Genomic DNA, 18,997 nt, shown 5'->3' on the forward strand with positions numbered 1-18,997 from the left:
TTCGTATTGGCATCGAAAGGAAGTGCTGCTTCAGTCTGAGGCAGTGGGAACTAAATGTGCATTTAAAATATGATATTTTTTCTGCTTGTCTTCTCGTTGTTGACGTTTCCCAGAACGCTGGATGCAGACTAAAAGTTCCAACATCAAGCCTGAGCTCAACAGTACTGCTGTTGTGTGTGGCTCACATTGCATGAGTTCTAGTTAAATCATAGAGAGAGAAAGGTGTAGCTAAAGGACAGAGGGAAAACTTACTAAATTAAAACTTAATCGAATTTTATATGCTATACTGGAAGAACGAGCATTACATGCATGGTTAAGCCCAATAATAACAGCCTCAAAGTTTTCCCTTATTTAATATCATCCAGCAGTGGTGATACTGAGCACACATTACTGACGGTAATATATACCATGATCCTGCTGGATCCCAGTCTCTTTGCTGTATGCTTCGTCTCTCTATGTGGGTAAGGATCTGTGTGTCTTTTTGTGTGTTTGACATTAAGGTGGTTAAGGATCTGTGTGTCTTTTTGTGTGTTTGACATTAATGGGATCAGATTTAGAGTAGCTGACAGGGCTGTGTCAATAAATCTTCCAAACGTGGAACTCTGCAATATATTCGAGATATTTTTTGATGCTATAAGAAGAATGTAGCATCAACACAAAGCACAGAGAGCCCACAGATAATTAATATGGGTTTGGCTTCTTGGTGTCTTGGCTCTTTGCTTCTTGGCTCGGGCCACATGAAAGAAGTCACAGCACTGAACTAATTCTGAGTTTAGTTTATAAGGGAACGTGTGACACTGAGCAGCTGTCCAAGTGTCACGCAGCCAATTCTTAAAAATGAAAGTGTGTGTGAGAGTGTAACGCTGCAGCTGTAATCTAAAATGAAATCAGGATTTGGCCTGTTGTTAAGCTGCTGTTTAAAGTTGTTTAGAGTCGAATAGCTTACTGCTAAATTATTTTGATTGGTCACACAGCTGGTTTTCTAGCAGATTTTCTGTGCTCATGAAAATTGGAAATATTTCCCTGAAATATGTCCAGAGCAAGCAAATAATCATCATAACATAACAGGACTAAAGCTTTGATTAATTCAATTTCAATTTAGTTGTAGCTAAAGTGCCAAATCAGCATAACAATTGCCTCAAGGCACTCTATATTCTAATGTAACGATTCAATAATAATAGAGAGAAAATCTCGACAGTGGGACAACCCTCTGTGATCAAGCACCTGGTGACAGTGGCAAGGAAAAACTCTTTTAATAGGAAGAAACCTCTGGCAGAACCAGGCTCAGGCAGCGGCGACCGGTTGGGGGAGTGAGGGAAGGAAGACAGCATAAAAGTCGTGCTGTAGAAGAGGGCCAGAGATTGTAGCTTTCTCGTCACATAATATTGTATCATTTATCAGTTATCATACTGCCGCTGAAGCTGCTGAATGCTAACACTACAATCACTTATGTATTCTATCACAGATTTAAAGCTCTTCTAATTAGCCATTGTTGTGCACGCCCGTTGTTAAGAAAACATGCAGGATTTCTGCCCAAATGGCTATCCATTACTGCAAAAGAAACTACGATAGAATCACAAATCACAATACATAACAGCATTTAATAGAGCTGAGCAATTGAACCATAATCAGGTCAACTGAAGCAAGTGCCACTAGCTAGCTAGTTTAGCTTAGCATAAAGGTTAAAAAATAGTGGCAGTGCAGCTAGCCTCTCAAACTGCAGTTTGTTATATGGACATTTTACCCCAGAGACCCATGCAGATCATAAATATAGGCTCGAATTCTACTCAATAAGAAAACACACCCTCAGTCTAACAAAGCAAAGCTTTCAACTCTATTTTTCTTGCTAATTTCGACTGCTCTTCGGGTTATTTGAATTACTATTCAAGAGATCCAGAAACATTAAAAAGATAAACCTAACTATGCTTGTAATGACCCTGCCTTGTGGATATTGTGTGTATATATATATATATGAATGTGTAGCGTGTATATTTTATGTCGGATCCCATCTCTGCTGAAAGTTCTCTGCAGAACTCCAACGAGACATTTTTATGGAGGACCATCTTAAACATTTAATGCTTTTCCTGTAAGACGAGGTGCAGAGCTGCTCCTCGTTCATTACAATGGCCTCACTCTGTTATGCTGTATTTACATCTGAGTGCCAACATTTGTCTCTTGTGATTTTCCAGAACGACTTCTCTGCAGACAAAATGAAACTGTCATCACATGATCTCCTCTCATGTGCAGAGACTTTGTTTTTCTTTTTGTAAATATGTATAAAGGTCTGCTTTCAAATGAGCTTGTGTCTTGTGGTTTAGCGTGCCTATACGAAAAATATCCATATTCTGAGCTACACACCGATCCACACATTTTAGTGCAGGATGAACAAAATTTACAGCAACACGGGCACCTTCGCACTTTCTTTTTCAGCATTTTTTTTTAGAATGTGTTTTACAGAGTTTACAATATAAAGCTTTTACTTGTAAATTATATAGTTTGCAAGGGTCAATTATAAGTAATGGAAAATCATTTAAACCGTGTCCTAAACCCCAGGGGTTTCAGCCTTCTTAGGACACGTGTCCTTTAGAAGCATATGGGCAGATTTGGACACTGAGCGGTGCATAGTTGTATTACAGGCATTCATTACAGCTATGCTATTTTTCATGCATTCTGTCCATCACCGGTTTCACTCCAAAACAGTAACATACCGTTCAATACCAAATCACCATCTGTCTCTGCCAAAGCGACCACATACACTACTTTCTCATCAAATGATAAACAACTGGTATGCTGAGTAATCTGATTGGCGACAGATGCGTTCCAGTCGTGCTCAACATCCTTGACTTTGCTTGTTTCTGCTGTTTGGAAAACTTCTGATAACAGAGAGGTCAAGAACTCTATCATAGAAATAGAGAACTGTGCATTTATATGAAGTTAGTCTATTGTAATCCTGTGTTTTGTTAAGAAATAAACATTCTCTTTCCAGTGTTTTTACAAACCTCTACTGGATGACAAAGTTGTGATTCCATAATTATATTTCATTTGGTTTCTTATTAGGCTATACATTAAAGGCAAAAGGTATCATCTGGCTCTCATCAGCGATTACAGTCTTTTCGAATACATCGTGTCGATTTACTCACGTCATGTTATAAAACAAAACAAAACAAAAAAAAACCCTATGAAGGACTCTGTGAAGTGGAACTTTTAGAAAACGCTTTTTGTTTTGGCATGCGAGCAGCTGAAACTCACTCTGATGTGACTTCATCTTCTAACAAAACATTTAGACAAAAGTTTTCATGTTCTTGTGTGGCAGAATATCAGTTTGGCTCTCTTTTATGTTTCTGAACAACAAAAACCTTTTTTGCCATTCGTAAGTCAAAATTGTCTCAAGATTTTAACAGCTTAAGGTTGTTGGTTTTTTTCAATTTTGAGTTATTTTTTCAGATGTTTTAGTTAGGAACTTAAAAATTTTAGGATAATAATCCCTCAATTGTTTTGCAGTCTAGTCTTCGGACCTGCTGCAAGGTCTTTGTTGTTTTCCTGGATTACTCCAGCACTTTGATTCAAAGTTTCATACTTTGAGTTCCTTTTATACACGGGGTTCCCAGGAAAATGCTCATAATTTCACAATTTTTAACTTACCCAGTGAAATACGTCAAGATCTAGAAGATAAAGTGTCATTCTTTTTGTTAAAGACAGAGGATGACCCATAATGACCTCTGATGTTTCTTTGTCATGGCAAAATTAGTCCTTTGTATAACACTTAAAAATGTAAACGTTCAGTGACAGCTGGCTGAAAAGGTTAGCATGCTTATGCACAAACATAAGTTGCTGATGATGGAAAACACTGATCAATAACTGTCAGCATGTCTTATCAATGTGAGCATATCAGCATGCCGTCAGTAGAATTTAGCTCAGAGTGCCATATTAGAGTTTCACATGGCTGATAAGGAATTTGTGAAGCTTTACTAAACAAATGCAGAGTGTGCACAGTGCACCACAGTGAACAACCAGCAGAGGAAATGCATGATTCTCATGTACAGTTAATATAGAATCGCCAATTAGCCCAACTGTGGGAGGATCTCTTGCAGATGTGCAAACGACATCTAGAAAGACCCCAGACTGGATTTGAATGGGGGGCTTTCTTGCCGTGAGGCGACAGTGCTAACCACCACACGCAAATTAGACTCCCCGTGTGACCGATATGGTGACAAGACATGAGACATGTGGTGACATAAATGGCTTTGCGTTTATTGGTATTTGCTGTTTCCTTCAAGGGCTCAATAAAAACAGCATGCTTGGGAAATGTACCAAAAACTAGTGCATGCTTTAAAAAAAAATTCTCAGAAGGGGAAACTTTAGAATTTGCCACACAGAATGACTCATCTACTCGTCTGGCTTTCCCATTGGTTGGTGACCAGAAAGACGTCTTTTCACCATTTCGCTCATAAAAGAGTCTTTTTAGGTGTAATAAGGGGGTTGTGCACTTCACCACAGTATCCCATTCAGTGAAGTTCTCATGCTGAATAAAATTGTCTGCTCAGGCTTCAGATTAAATTTTCCAGCTAACTGCCACTGATGGTTTTCTGGAGTGACTCCACTGGAGCTCTAAGGACTCCACGGTTGTTGGAAACGCCGGCATTATCACAGATGCCTCTGTTTGATTATGTCTTCTACTTTGTCTTGCACTTACCCGATCTGCCAGACTTTCCAAAATGCTCTGAAGCTGCCTCGCCAAAAACACAATATCTCTCCTATGTAACAGCTGTACTTAAATATGTCCATGTTTGTGATGGGTTTCTAAGCACCCTTATAGGATCCCTGGCCTTTAGTGCCTCACTAAAAGCTAGTCATATTTTAATTCAGTTCTCATTTTGTCCTAAACCTGACCGGCTTTGACTAGTTTGTTGGCATCTCGATAGACAGCAAGTCGAAGGTAAATTGAACAACAAGGGAAAATGTAACTAACCTGTGGAAGAAACTAAACACAAAACAGGGTCTCTGTGTTCACAGTTTAGTGATAAATGCCAGCCACATCTCACCTGTGTGCTTCACAATGAGTGTTATAACCTTATACTCACCTGCGACTTCGTTAGCAACATCTTGCCAGTACTGGGTTGAACCTCCTTTTGTCTTCAGAGCTTTATAATTTTTTTAATGGCTCAGATCCAACACAGTGCACAACACAGCTCTGTTGGATAGAAATCTGGTTACTGTGGAGGGTGTTTGAATGCAGAGAATTTATTGTTATCGTCACTGACTGTGGTCATAAAAGGATGAACATGGTCAGCAACAGTAGTCAGACAGGCTGTGCCATTTAAACTCTGCTCAGGTAACTAAGAAACTATCCCCCACACACCTCTAAACTACATGTACATCACTGATACAAGGTAGGACTGATTAAAGCTTTCATGCTGTTTCTGAAATTAAGACTCATACGTTTTCAGTCTCATATTGCCCAAGTTTTGTAAGCAAGTGCAAACTGTAGCCCCAGTTTCCTGTTCTTAGTTGACAGAGTGGCACCCACTGTGGTCTTCTGCTGAAGTAGCCCAACTTTTTGAAGGTTTGATGTGTTGTGCATTCAGAGATGTTCTTCTGCATTCCTTGGTCATAATGTGTGAGCTTTGTGCCTTCCTATCAGCTCAAAGCAGTCTGGACATTCTCTTCTGACCCCTGTTATCAACAAGGCATTTTCAGCCAGAGAACAGATATTCTCCGTTCTCTGGAAACCCTCAAGATGGTCACTTGAGAAAGTCTCTACATCTCTACAAGTTGCAGCAATATGACTGGCTGATTAGACATTAAAACGCAGTTTAACAGGTGTACCTAATGAAGTGTCCATGGCAAGTGTATTAACCATCCAGCCATGTTTATTGTTAACAGTTTACCAAGTTTTATAAGCACCATTTGCTTCTTGATAACCAGATGTTTGCATTGGTTTGCAAATTAATTATTAAACTGCTAACCCATTTACCGTTGTAAACTGTGAAAAAGTTTAATTAACTATGAATTCATGAATTTAATTATTTGCATAGAGTCAAATCACAAAAACAGTCACTTCAAGGCACTTTATATTATGAGGTAAAGACCCTACAATAATACAGAGAAAATGCCAACAATCAGATGAACTCCTAGGGGCAAACACTTGGCAACAGTTAGTAGGAAAAAACAGTTGGGGGCGATGGGAGGATTTATAATTTTCATCTACAGTTTTAAAGTGTTACCCTGTTAAAGTTTATGTCTAAACTGAACAAAACTGAATAAATTCAGCTGCAGTTTTGGTTGCCGTGAGCAAAAATTGCCTCACATGAAGAAGAGCAGATTTAATTCAAGTCATCTGAAGAGCACAGTTGTCTTGCCCCTTGAGTATGGGTGTAATTAATATCTGTGACTTGTGGGATAATGATTTACAGGCTTTTACTTTCATTTGTGCAACATGCAGTCTCCAGCTTTCATTATGCAAAAACCACATGTGTGTGGAGCCATGTGCCTTCAATTTGCTTTTTTTTATTCCTCGTTTTCCTAAACGGTGCCTTTCTTGTGGCAGTTCCTAATACCGGTATGCTAAAATAGCTTCTTTGGCATTAATAGCCTTAAAAAAAAAAAAGAAACACAAAACCTGGAAACAGTCAAAGTGACTACTAAGTGCTCTACTGGGAAATCCTTGAATATTGGCTTATTTCTAAAGTCTTTTAGTCTTTAGGTAAATTTCACAGGCTTTGATGTTTGTCACATCAGGAGAAGAACAAAATTGGATAAAACAGCTGAATCTTCACCAAGAGACAGGACACAGCTGGCCTGAATGGATGGCTTAGATTAGAAATTATACGAGATCCTCAGATGTGGTGATTGTGTGGTTTTGACTCCTCTCTCCTCCTCTACAGCAGTGTTTGTCATTTCTGACCACATTTAAAGATTTAAGAAGCCACAGACACTGTCCTGACTTCCAGTGTGCAACCAGGCAAAACTGGGGGCCCTTTGGCTTTGTACTTATACTCAGTTACTAATTTTATTTCACCATCTGCTAAAATTATGTCCAATATTCCTAAAAAAAAACCAAAACCCAAAACAAACCGATGTTGTTGTTTTTTAAATGAGGCTTTAGTGAAATAGTGTTTCTGAAACAAATTAGAGCAAACGCAGTGGTGCACATTTTTCTATGATTGCTTATTTACACTAGATTTGGAGATATGTAACTGAAGAGAAGTACAAAGCCAAACCAGTATATGCTGACGCTTGGCCCATGTGGCATGAACATTACAACACATATTGCACCTTCAAGGTAACCAACATTTCAGTTTTTGTTGCTATTGTTCAGTTTATTTTAGTGGACTTGCTTCTTGCTTAGTTGCTAAAGCTCCACAACACTGGGGTGGTTTGGTCATAGGCTATAACTACAGGTAAAGGAGGGTCCACCTCAATCTGTATTTGGCAGAAGAAAATCACCAACAGGTAGCTTGTAGTCGAGGAAGTTTCTTTGCAGACTGGAGACCTGCGGTGTTTGTCTCCATCTGTTGGGGTAAATAGAGAAATGCAGGATTATCATGTGGATAAACGGTTTACTGAGTTTCAGCACATATAGGAACGAAAGGATGCTGATAAACTGAAAACATAAGTACACTCAGAACACAACCGGTTTTCTTTAAAGCAAGGGTGCCAGAATCTGCCTGACAAAGACATTTGTGGTCCATTTGTACATCTGTGGAAAATGTGTTGCTGTATTTTGATACATTTTACAGCTTATTCTGCTGATAAAGACATCTCTCACTGCCATTCATACTAAACCAAAGTAACTAAGTAACAGATTAAATAGAAACAAAGTACAAAGAAGTAACAGAACCTTTATGTTTTATAACAGGATAATCTGAGACATTTTTAAATGAAATTTTACAAATTATTTTTCACATTTAAACCCAAAGAGTCGTGCTGACAGAACTTTTTTTCTTTCGTATAACATATCTATCTATCTATCTATCTATCTATCTATCTATCTATCTATCTATCTATCTATCTATCTATCTATCTATCTATCTATCTATACATCTATCTATCTATCTATCTATACATCTATCTATCTATCTATCTATACATCTATCTATCTATACATCTATCTATCTATACATCTATCTATCTATCTATACATCTATCTATCTATCTATACATCTATCTATCTATACATCTATCTATCTATACATCTATCTATCTATACATATATGTTTAATGATGGCTTTTGCAGGCCGGAACATTTCTTTCGGAACTTGACGCGGAAGGATATTTTCATCGGACTTGGTTGTTGCTTACATCTATCAGGATAGAAACTCCTCAGGTGAGTGTTTTTATCGCCTAACGGAGCTCTGTAGCGCTGCTGTATGAGCCTGTTTGTGGGTAACTGCGAAGGTTAGCACTAAATGTACGTTTTGATGTAGCCGTGTCAAACAATAAAAGCCAGCTGTGAGTGTTCTGGGAGTTGGAGGCCTGGACTGCTAATGTTAGCCGCGCTGCGCTAACGTCATTTAACTGCACTGGCAGCTGAAAGGGAGCTAGCAAGGCGACTCTGACAGCACTACGACAACTTCCTCAGCGTTGGCAGACACTTATGCTTGTCAGGGTTTTTTTTCTTAGTTCCTCTTTGTTTGTCACACAGTAATTTTCGGGCGTTGCTGTCTTAAAATTTGGAAATATAAGCTAATATTAACACTAAGGTAGCTTAGTATTGAGCTAAACCATTTAGTACGACGCCATTTCAGTCTTTATGAAAAATTGTTATGATCCATAAGTGTGTCAGCTAACACCGACGTGTTTAAATCTCTCGAAAATTCTCACAGCAGCCCCCTTCTTCTCACAGTCTAATTGTTTCCATTGTCTTGTACGTCATATGAGAGGTCAGGAGACCAAGCACATTATTCACTTATTCTACTTTTGAAGAGGAGTCAGTGAATTCAGTGGATGTACTCCTCTCCTTTTGTCTGTGGTTGTGCCTTTAGAGTTGTCTCTTTACAGCAGTAACGTAAGTCTCCTTACTCACATTAAGCATTTCTCATTGTGTTTATACGCACTGCTGTTGTTTCTACACATACTTCACTTTCTCATTGTGTTGATGCATTTTTCATTTGACTCTGATTCATGAAAACCAGTTTTTAACACTTTTGGCAGTCAGATTTTCAGATATCACTTACCTTAATGCTGTCTGGTATTGATTTAGTATTTTAAATTATATCAGTTTTAAAGCTTTTTCAACTATAAAGGGAAGAGCAAGGCCAGTTACACACACAGTAATAGCTGCCCTACAATATTCATTGGTGACAGATTGGACGTTGTCGACTGACTTTGCTTGGTTTGGCGTGAAAAACTTTTGTTTTAGTCTTTTGCACAGTTCAGTGTTATGAGAAATGGCTTAACTGTTTTGAGAACTGCTTTAGGAGTGGTGAGAACGATGTTCCTGATGCATCGAAGTGATCAAGACAAACCATAAACAGCTGCCATTGTTCAGCTACATGGCAAAATGTAGTTAACCTATTCTTACTTACATTTGATAATGTCCAGTTGTGGTCAGAAATCACAAAGAGATTAACATTTTACACCCAATTCTTGATTTTTCTTTTTTGAAGTTATTAAAGATGTTTGTTGTGTAATCATTCCACTCAGGTAAAAGACCAGTTCAAGGAGATCATTAAAAGCCCAAAATTAAAGTGACATTCATGTCCATTATGATTGTATGCAAACTTTTGTTTGCTTTGCCTTTCTGTTGCATCCCATGTACTCAAAAATCTAGAAAATTCTCTTTACTGCTGTATATGTAAATAATCCATTGGATAAAATTCATAGGTTCTACCCACATCATCAGGCCCTAATGATGGATATTTGACCCCCTGACTCGTGTTTCTCAAGTACGATCTGGCCAAACCATTGAATACTCAATACTGTAGCAAAAAATGGCATTGAATGCTTGGTCAGACTCTTGACTTTGTTTACGACTTTTTTGATCAAACATTTTCTAATGTACTTTAGTGTTTAGCGCTGATGATTAAGGAAGGATAAGGGGATGAGATGGGTTCATGTTTTTAAAAAAATGGTTTGTATGAAAAATGTTATTTTGGTATGTGGGAAAACCCTTTTAGCTCATGGTAAAACCAGTTAATTTAATTATAGATTTAAAAGGCAGAGTCACTTCCAGGTTTCCAGTAATGTTCTTTCTTTGTAATCAGCAGGCGGAGGGATGAGTCTCTCCCCTGTGATTGGCACAGAAGTGCCAGAAACGGCAAACGGGGTAGCGACACCTGTTGCACTGGAGAATGGCCCTCAAGCTCCGGTCTCAGTGAAATGTTCAAGTAGAGTACCAGGTACCGGGGAGGCATCTGTGGATGAGTCCCACATGCACACAGAGAACCATGCTGATGCTAATATGGAAAACCTAGTTCACCATGGGAAAGGCCACTTGGACACAGAGATGGACATGAATGAGAGAACCTCTAGCTTATCATTACAAAGCCCTGAGGAGGCAAACCCCTCCCTCCCCACGGTGACAGGCACAGGAGAAACAGATCTAGGATCCAAAGACATTCCTGATGAAACCTCTAAGACTGTGGACCCTGCTGATGCAGTTCTTCTGTGGGACTCAGCATTGCACAGGCAGTCCAAAGACTCGTATCAGCAAGGACACCCAGTCACCACAGAAAGGCAGCAGACAGAAGCAGAGACTGCGGATGGAGGCTCCAACAGCCAAGAGGAGGATGTAGATGGAGAGACAGAGAAACAGGATGTGGAGGAGGATGAGAAGAATGAAAACAAGTTGGAGAATCAGCGCGCCGGAAGGAGAACAAAGGTGGAAGTGAGTGGAGTGCCGGATTATTGTTCTGACATTTCAGGTTTATTAGATTGTGTGTACCGAAGAGAGAATGATGTCAGCAGATGTAATGAGAACTAAAGCCAGCGCAAATAAATGTAGCTGAGTCATCAGAACATGACCTCTTTCAGACAAATTTCAGTAGGATTAAAATAAAGTGCAGCGTGCTGACTATCAATGATTGACAAGATGATTGTCGTTATTTTAGAGTGAATAAACCTAAGAGTGAGAAAAGAAGCCGTCTATCAAAGAAAAGCGTGGCCACTGTAAACGACAGGAGATATGTGTAGCTCCACATGGTTCAGTAAATTTTCTCTACTTTTTTTATTTTTTATTTGTTCTCCAAAATTTCCAGTCTTCACAACGCTACTCATCTTCAGCCCCTGGTCCGAGTACCTCCACCTCTTCTTCTCCTCCACCTCCTCTTCTTTCTTCAGATGATACCCCTTGCCCTCCTCACATCATGGCCCAGGTCTGGGTTCGCAATGTGCGGGGAATGCAGGACAGCAAGAGCCTGGATGAAATTAGTCAAGCGTGTGGAGGTAGATGTGCATCTTCCCGTGGTCTGGCTTTTTCTTCGTGTCTTTTCTAAACTGAGAAATGTAGAAAATCTTTTTCTGTAAAGCACCAGAGTGAAGTAAAAAGAAGTGGAATTTGTGACATTGTTTAACTTTTCTTCCACGTTGAACTGTGTTATTGACTATCGACAGTGTTTTGTAACCACAAGTTGTTGATATTGGTTGCAGGTGGTTCAGGGGCTCGAGGAGGGGGCAGAAGTGGCCAGTCAGAGGGCCGAAGGGCCACCATCTCCTCGGCTTTGGAACTAGAGGGTACAGTCAGTCATGATGGAGACCTGACTAACTTCATCACAAAAAACCTCGAGCAGAAGATCAAAATGAGCTCCAAGCCTAGTCTGGACTGCAGTGACTGTGAGTAAAGAGTCAGAGGAATAATTGACATTATTCAAACACAGTTTTTCTCCCTTTTTTTTTGTAAATTATGAAAACATTTTGTATTTCTTTATTAGTTTTTTATTCTAAGTGCAAACAGAAGAAACATGCATACTGTATGTGTGGACTGTATACAGTTTGTGCTGGTGTAGAGGACATGTAGATAGAGCTCTTTCATGACTGCTTGTACTCCTGCTGTAGAATATGGCATTTCAACAGGTTATTGGTATTTGTATAGCTGGTGGGACTGAACTGCAGTGACAGTTGTCTTCTTTAAGATTCACAGCCTGCTCCTCCTTGCAGAGGCAAACACACCCAGTCAGTGACTAGTCATCATTAATGCATTGCTTAGACCATAATAAGTAAATTGGAATTGAGGTACTAATTTAAGCAAATTAATTGCCATGGTTGGTTATCCTATTATGAACTGGCTTACTTGAATCCCTTAATGGCCTGTGGGGTCATTCAGTGACAGTTGATCAAGTGCATACAATCTGATCGGTGCAACTCAGATTTGCTTGAGAAAAGAATTCCACGGTAAAGACAGATGTGGTGATATATGTGTGAGTGTGGACTCTAAGCTGTATGGTTTACAGCTCTGTGTGGGCAACATTCAGACCTAAAGAGACAAGTTTACTTATAATGATGATTGCTTGATTTCACTAAAATATTTAGCTGTTAGATCTCTGATTGTAGATTTTACCTCAGGCAAACAAAGGCAGGTGCAACAGATTTATGTAACAAGAATAACTGTCAGACAAATTCCATTTGATCTTTTTTACAGGTTTTACTGGTTTGAGCCGTTGCTCATGTCGAGGTTGCTGGGTCAGAGCTCTGAATAGTTTTAGCTTTGGTGTCTTTTCCTTTCTTAGCTACTTTATAATGCCCATGTTCAGCTGGGTGTGGTTGATATAAGTGTCTGGTTAGGTTTGATCCCCACCCCCCCTTTACAGTTTACTTTAGCAAACTTTGTGTCTTCACTCACAGTGAAAAGCTTCCACGCTTCACAACATGGTAGCATATGGCTGTCAATGTGCGCATGACTGTTCGTGTGCATCGCTGTGCATGTGTTGCCCATGCATAAACCAGACCGGTTCATGCATGGGACATTCCCGAGTCTCACCAACTGGAACTCGTCAGAGCAGAGAAGACTAAAAAAAATCATCCTTTTCTGGTCCCTGGCCTATCGATCGATGCATCTCTAGTAAATGTATAATTTTTCCTCCGAGCACGCAATAGCTGCAGTTGACTGGTTTGTCGTTATCACACAATGTTAATGCGGTACAAGCTAAGCAATTCATGCAGTCGCTATTTTTTTAAGTTATTTATTTTACTTTCTGTCTCAATAGATTGAGTGAAAAATCATGTGACTGACTCAAGGAAAGATGTGTTTATTCAGTTAGGAAGTGCACCATATATACAGATCGTTACAGTTGAAGAGTAGTTAAGTGTTGAAACATCACTTGCTGCAGCAAATAATGAAATAAAGCAAAGCTAAAAACGTGACTAATGTCAGTGATGGTGCCAACATGAAGCAACAAGCCATTCTAACAGGTAGATACTCTACACTGTGTATGAATCAGGTTTATCCTGTCTTAGTGATTCTTACGTACTCAGGAAATGTTTCTGCATTAAGCTTTATGCTCATATCATTGAGAACAGTGTGGGAAATCTCTAAAAGTTACACTTTTGGTTAGTGAAACCCTCCACCAGTGCTTGTTTCCCTTCAGAGTCCTCTCTGCATAAGATTTTATCACATTTTCCTGTGTGATTAAATTAGCCTAAGTCTGAGCTGTGGGGAGATGATGGAGACCCAACCCCAGGAGAAAAGGTTTTGTTTCTTTTTCCTCAAAATCCCACACGTGTGCCGCTGTCTCAGAAATTAAATCATCTATGTAGGTTCAGCAGGTCGACCTGGCAGAGCTTGTGCATTAGCAGCCATCCGTCTTGTCAGATTTTGCTGGAGTAAGACACAGAGCCCCTGCCCTTCACTCAGAAACCCCCCTGGATGAGAGTGTCAGCTAAACTGGCCTCTCAATTTAAACACAGGGCCACAGTCAATATGTCCTCTGTGGCAGCTCATTCTCTCTACCTGCTGATTCAATTAAGATTGATGACGCACAGACCTTGTTTAGACTGAAGGGATTTCTTAAAGGTCCTGCCACAGCCCGACAGAAACTTTTCAGAGGTTGAAACTGTTTTTGTTTTTAAATTCCAATTTATTGACTGGGGTTTGTTTAATCCAAGGTTTAATTACTCATGGCACTCTTGGCTAAGTGTGTAATTTGTTTCAATTTCTGAGAAACAGTCAAATAAAAATGTTTCATTTTATTCAGTGTTTCTTTTTTTTTTTTTTTTTTCCTTCCTCACTGTAGTTATAGTTTAATTTTGCACCCCACAGGTCCGACTAGAATTTGGTTCACTGCATTTCACTCAGAAGGCATATGCTTATCTCCTCCTCCAGTGTCCATAATTTTGCACTTTATAGATAATTCTGCTAATGGCTTATATAAAAAAGTATATTCTATATTAGCTATTCTATATTGTATATCTAATTTATGATGACTCTCACTAGCGGACTGTTCGGGTCCTATTTACCGAAGTCGAGGGTTGACACGGCGACCAGCGGATATACCACCCATTGATCCCACCGTCCTTTTGGACCTTCAGAGACACACCCAGGAAGTGGCACACAGTGTGGAGGTGATGATGCGGAGCCTCAATGGAACCATCCAAAATGTGAGTCTTAGTAGTTCTTTCTTCAAATCACCCTGTTTATGCTGTCGTCTGAGTCAGAAGTGTAACACGTACACGTCATTGAAGTCTGTGTATTACGTAGTAGTTTAAGGTGAGGATGGGTGTCACAGATGTCAGCTGAGAACAGCATTGCCTGGTGATGAGTCTCGATTTCTGCTTTGGATTCAGACGGTAGGGTCAGAATTTGGCATAAACAACATAAAAGCTTCCTGCCTTCCATCAACACCTCATATCACAAGTTCACTGTTGTCACCAGATATCAATCCAAAGAGCATCTTTCACATCATGGATGTGCAACCAACAAATCTGCAGCTGACTTTGTGATGCTTTCATGTTGACATCAATGTTCCCAGCACCTTGTTGAATCTATGCCATTAAGAGTTAATGCAGCTCTTAAGGCAAAAAGGGGTCTAACCCTGTAATAGCACTGCTGAGGGTGTATGTAGATATATTGCAGGGTCTTCATGTTTTATGTTACTATTTTATTTCTCCCCTTTTGTTTTTGTGCTATTCTTTAATCTCTCTCTTAACCATCTCTTTTATGCAGATGACAGCTCTGAGTGTGGGGTATATCCAGACCTACAGAGACTCAGTGGACAGCCTGGGAGAGTCTGTAGATATGAGTATAAAGGTGACATGTAATTTCTGTTCCTTTCACATAATGTGACAAGTAAAGATTGCTGTTTGCTGGGTCCACCAGAGCATGCATTATGAACCTTTACTACCTAATTAGCTAAATAATAGTGATAGCCCAGCTTATGTCATTTTGCAGGATTTTCCTTGGACACGAGTTTTGTTTATGGGTTTGGATTTTGGATTGTAGTCGCTACATGATAGGTCACTTTACAGAAATATGATTTAACATAAGGCATTCCTAACTTGTGAACCTGAAAAGAAACTGTTAATGAGGAAAAACCTTAAATTAGGACCACAGTGGGAAACCCCCTCACATTATTTTTTTAAAGTACAAATTATTCCTTTTCTGATAAATTCTGTCGTCCATGTTTTTGCCTCCACAGGGCATGTATACACTAATGGCTCGCTGCGAGGAGTTGGATCGTTCCATGCAGCCCATACACAACCTGGCTACGCAGATACGCGATATCAAACGCACCCTTGACACTCTGGAGGCAATTTGCAAGTAACACCATAAACAAACATCCCAGATGCAAAGGTCTAGCATCAGGCGCATGTGTGCAACCCACCCACCCATGTGCAGGTAGCACACACACACATACTGCAGCGAAGACACCCGTGGAGTCCGGGAACTGTTGCTGCTCGGCATGTTGGATTATTGGCACTCCTAGTTCCTCTGGACTGGCTTAGACGTTCCTCATGTTTGTGTTGTGAGATCTCAGATGAACTGTGCTTATTTCGCTCTTCAGGCTGAGCTTTTTCCTTTTCACAACATTTACGCTATCCAAGTTGTCATGAAACAAAATCTCACAAATTAACCAATTTTAGAGACACTTGTACCGTGGACACATGCACATGGACAGATCTTTAAAGAAGGTGGGATAATGGGCTCTTTTTTTGTGTTTTGTTTTTTCACTTCACTGTCTAAAAGGAGTGAGTTGGTCTCCGTCCAGCCTGCTTGGTTCAGATTGCACTAACCTCTGTTCCCCACATGGAGGTGATGTTTCGTTCTCCGTCTCTCTGCCACTGGAGAGGCAATAATAAACTGCTCAGAAGGCGGTGACTTTTGCACAGGAACAGAAAGTCTATTTTTTAATCTTATGCAACAAGGGTCAGATTCTTTCACTGCAAGAGAAATTACAGTTGTGTCATGTCTGTTTGTCCTTACGTGTTTTGTGTGTTTTCAGTTTCCTCAGCATGCGTGCTTGTTCAAAAACACTGAAACTTTGTGCCACTGGGAACCAGTACAGTCCGTACTCTGTCAGTGCAGTCCAAGATGATGTTGAGTACATAACTGGAAAAATATGTTGTGCAGCCTTCGCAGTGGCTTTAAATATTACGTGTAAGATTAACAGCTTCAGGTATTTAATTTCCTTTGACTTTTAGATGCCATTTATAAGGCTGGATACTGACGTTGATCTCCTGATTTTAATTCTTCATTATTCAGCTGCATCACATCTTGAGAACCTAAATTCTTACATCCTATAAAACTGTAAAACTAAGTAAAGTGCATCTGATGGGCTAAATTGTAAAACACAATCAAGGGGCAGCATAATTGTGCGTAACTTAAAAATAAAAGCATTGTAACTTTGAGCACACGCAGGACTGAATGTCTCATCTCATTCTCGTTAGCACTGTTTGTGCTGAGATGGCTAGCTTACATTAGCAACCCAAGAGACTGACTGGATTAAGTAAATTCATGACTTGCGTGCCTCCATAACTTGTAGCCAGAGATAACATCTCATCTTGTCATCAAACACAAACCAAGGGCTCAGATCAGTGTGCAGTCTTCTTTTTTTCAGTCTGTCCCCCTCATGATTATAGTCGTGACTCAATGTGGCTTTATAAAACAAGATTCATGTGCACATTGTGACAACTCTATTTCCAAGGTTTAAACACTTTACACTCTATGCAGCTCTGACTGAAACCACTTAGAAAAATTAACCACTGCAGCCACACAAAACTGAGAATAACGAGAAAAAAAAAAAGCGAAGATTGATTTCCAGTGAAATCTAAAGCTGTTGAAAGTCTTTTTATTTCCAGGCGAGTAACTACAAAAACACTGCTCAGTGTCATTAATTGTATCGTGTTTGGTTAGGTTCCTGTTCACCCAATTTAAAGAAATGATTTATGCATTAGAATTTGCTCCATTCAAAAACACATTTTAAATCCATTAAACTGCTCTTGAATGATTGTGAGGGCTTTGCCAGCTTTGGACTTAAATCAGCTGCTAAACGTGGTGAATGACTCAAGTTGGAGATTTTGTAGCTTTCTGTTTTACTTTGGTGAAGATGGGTACTTTTGCATTTAATAAATGTGTTTGAAACATGGAAAATCAAATGCTAAAAATTAATTTTGATTCACAGTTCTGACTTTTGATTGCACCGAAGGGTTGGAGAGAAATTACTCAGACAGCAGATAAACTGTTGTGCAACTTTTTATAATGTCAGCACAGTGGACACAGTGTTACAACAAAAAAGAGCTACGGCCTGTGGATGTGAGCTAAGGTGGTTTACTTAAGCATTTATTAATTTACCCAATGATAAAGCCAGTGAGTGCAGCGTCGCCCTGCTGTTGTTCCCAGCCTTTTTTAATTTAATGAAATGTCTGCTGTAATTGCACTTGTAGGATTAATCTAGATCAGAGTATGTGTTGAAGATCTTCATTCTAAGAGCGAACCTTATTATAGATGTCATTTGGAATGAGGAGTCTTGTTTTGGTTGTCTTACACTGGACTCTGCATACATTTCTGTCAGTAGCGTTTCAAGATTAATCCAAACCAAATACTGAAGTCATTTTTAATCTAAAATGTTGTCTGAGCAATACTGTAAGCAAGGTAAGTATACATTTTAATCTTGAACATAATATTGAAGCTTAATTCAGCCATTAAATCACTTTCAAACATCTTTACGAAGTGTCATATGTGGATGTGGAGCTCAGAGCAGCGCATTAACTCTGCAAAACGTGCCCCTCTATGTCGCTCTGCACTTGTTATCATCAGTGCGGTAAAGATCAAACCAAAAAATACATTCAATTGGTTATGATGGCTGTTTGTGTAAAACTGCTCTTTGGTTTCTTAATTACGTCCCTTGAACCTCGTTGGAAAGGGTTTTAGCCAGGAAATTTTATTAAAATTTCAAGGTATATAGTAAAGTTAATATTCATCCAGGTTCCCTCAGTTATACTGACGTATACCAGTACATGTGTGTAAAGATGTAAATGCTGTTTTGTAGGAGAGTGTAAAGTAAAAAAAAATGTTACTGGAAGACTTGATAGATATTTGAGGCAAGAGAAACATCATAGAGCTGTGATGTAAGAGAGGAAATGTCATTTTCTTGTTTTGTTTTTTAAATTCTGTTTTACAATCAGAGGCACCTGTGTACATATGATCTCTTTCTGTAACTAAAATGATTTAGATACCTTTGTCTTGACTGTATATTTTATTGAAAAATAAATTTACAGAAGCTGCAAAAAACCCAAACATTTGGAGCTTTTTTTTTAACAGAATACCACCTCCAGTATTCTGTTACAGTCCTGTGATTAAAAATGAATCTTTACTGCTGCCAGAGGAGTGTAAGTAGCAGTCAGGAGGAAAGACATCAGCAGTGAAGTAAAGTAAAGAAGCAATTGTTGCTGCCCATCAGTCTGCAAAGGGTTAAAAAGCTACTTGCGAACAATTTAAAGTCCATCATTCTACAGTGAGAAAGATTGTTCACCTTCCCACGAATGGACGTCCCAGCAGATTCAACCAAAGTAACTGTGTGATATGTTCTGACTCAGACTCTACAGGCCTTAGTTAACATCTTAATTT

At 39.3% G+C, this 18,997-nt stretch overlaps 1 protein-coding gene and 1 long non-coding RNA gene across 6 annotated transcripts; both read left to right on the forward strand.

Annotated features, from left to right (window-relative positions):
* Window positions 1-350: 350 nt before the first annotated feature.
* Window positions 351-600, forward strand: LOC145422699 (uncharacterized). The gene is made up of 2 exons (XR_013903988.1): window positions 351-457; window positions 501-600. It is a non-coding gene; the product is annotated as an uncharacterized LOC145422699 (long non-coding RNA).
* A 7,626-nt stretch (window positions 601-8,226) lies between these two features.
* On the forward strand, window positions 8,227-18,661 carry borcs6 (BLOC-1 related complex subunit 6). Of its 5 annotated transcripts, none has more exons than XM_026154374.2 (7): window positions 8,227-8,326; window positions 10,206-10,828; window positions 11,199-11,385; window positions 11,590-11,772; window positions 14,369-14,532; window positions 15,098-15,181; window positions 15,570-18,661. In XM_026154374.2, exons 2-7 carry the CDS (start codon window positions 10,217-10,219, stop codon window positions 15,693-15,695), a joined length of 1,356 nt encoding a protein of 451 aa, XP_026010159.2. In that variant the 5' UTR covers window positions 8,227-8,326; window positions 10,206-10,216; the 3' UTR covers window positions 15,696-18,661. The 5 variants fall into 5 exon arrangements, with proteins under 5 accessions (XP_026010159.2, XP_026010160.2, XP_026010156.2 ...); XM_026154375.2 differs by having other exon boundaries at window positions 8,236-8,326; window positions 10,209-10,828; XM_026154371.2 differs by lacking the exon at window positions 8,227-8,326 and adding an exon at window positions 8,341-8,397.
* Window positions 18,662-18,997: the final 336 nt, after the last annotated feature.

The sequence above is a fragment of the Astatotilapia calliptera genome, chromosome 20 (assembly GCF_964374335.1).
Source record: "Astatotilapia calliptera chromosome 20, fAstCal68.1, whole genome shotgun sequence".
Taxonomy (NCBI): Eukaryota; Metazoa; Chordata; class Actinopteri; order Cichliformes; family Cichlidae; genus Astatotilapia; species Astatotilapia calliptera.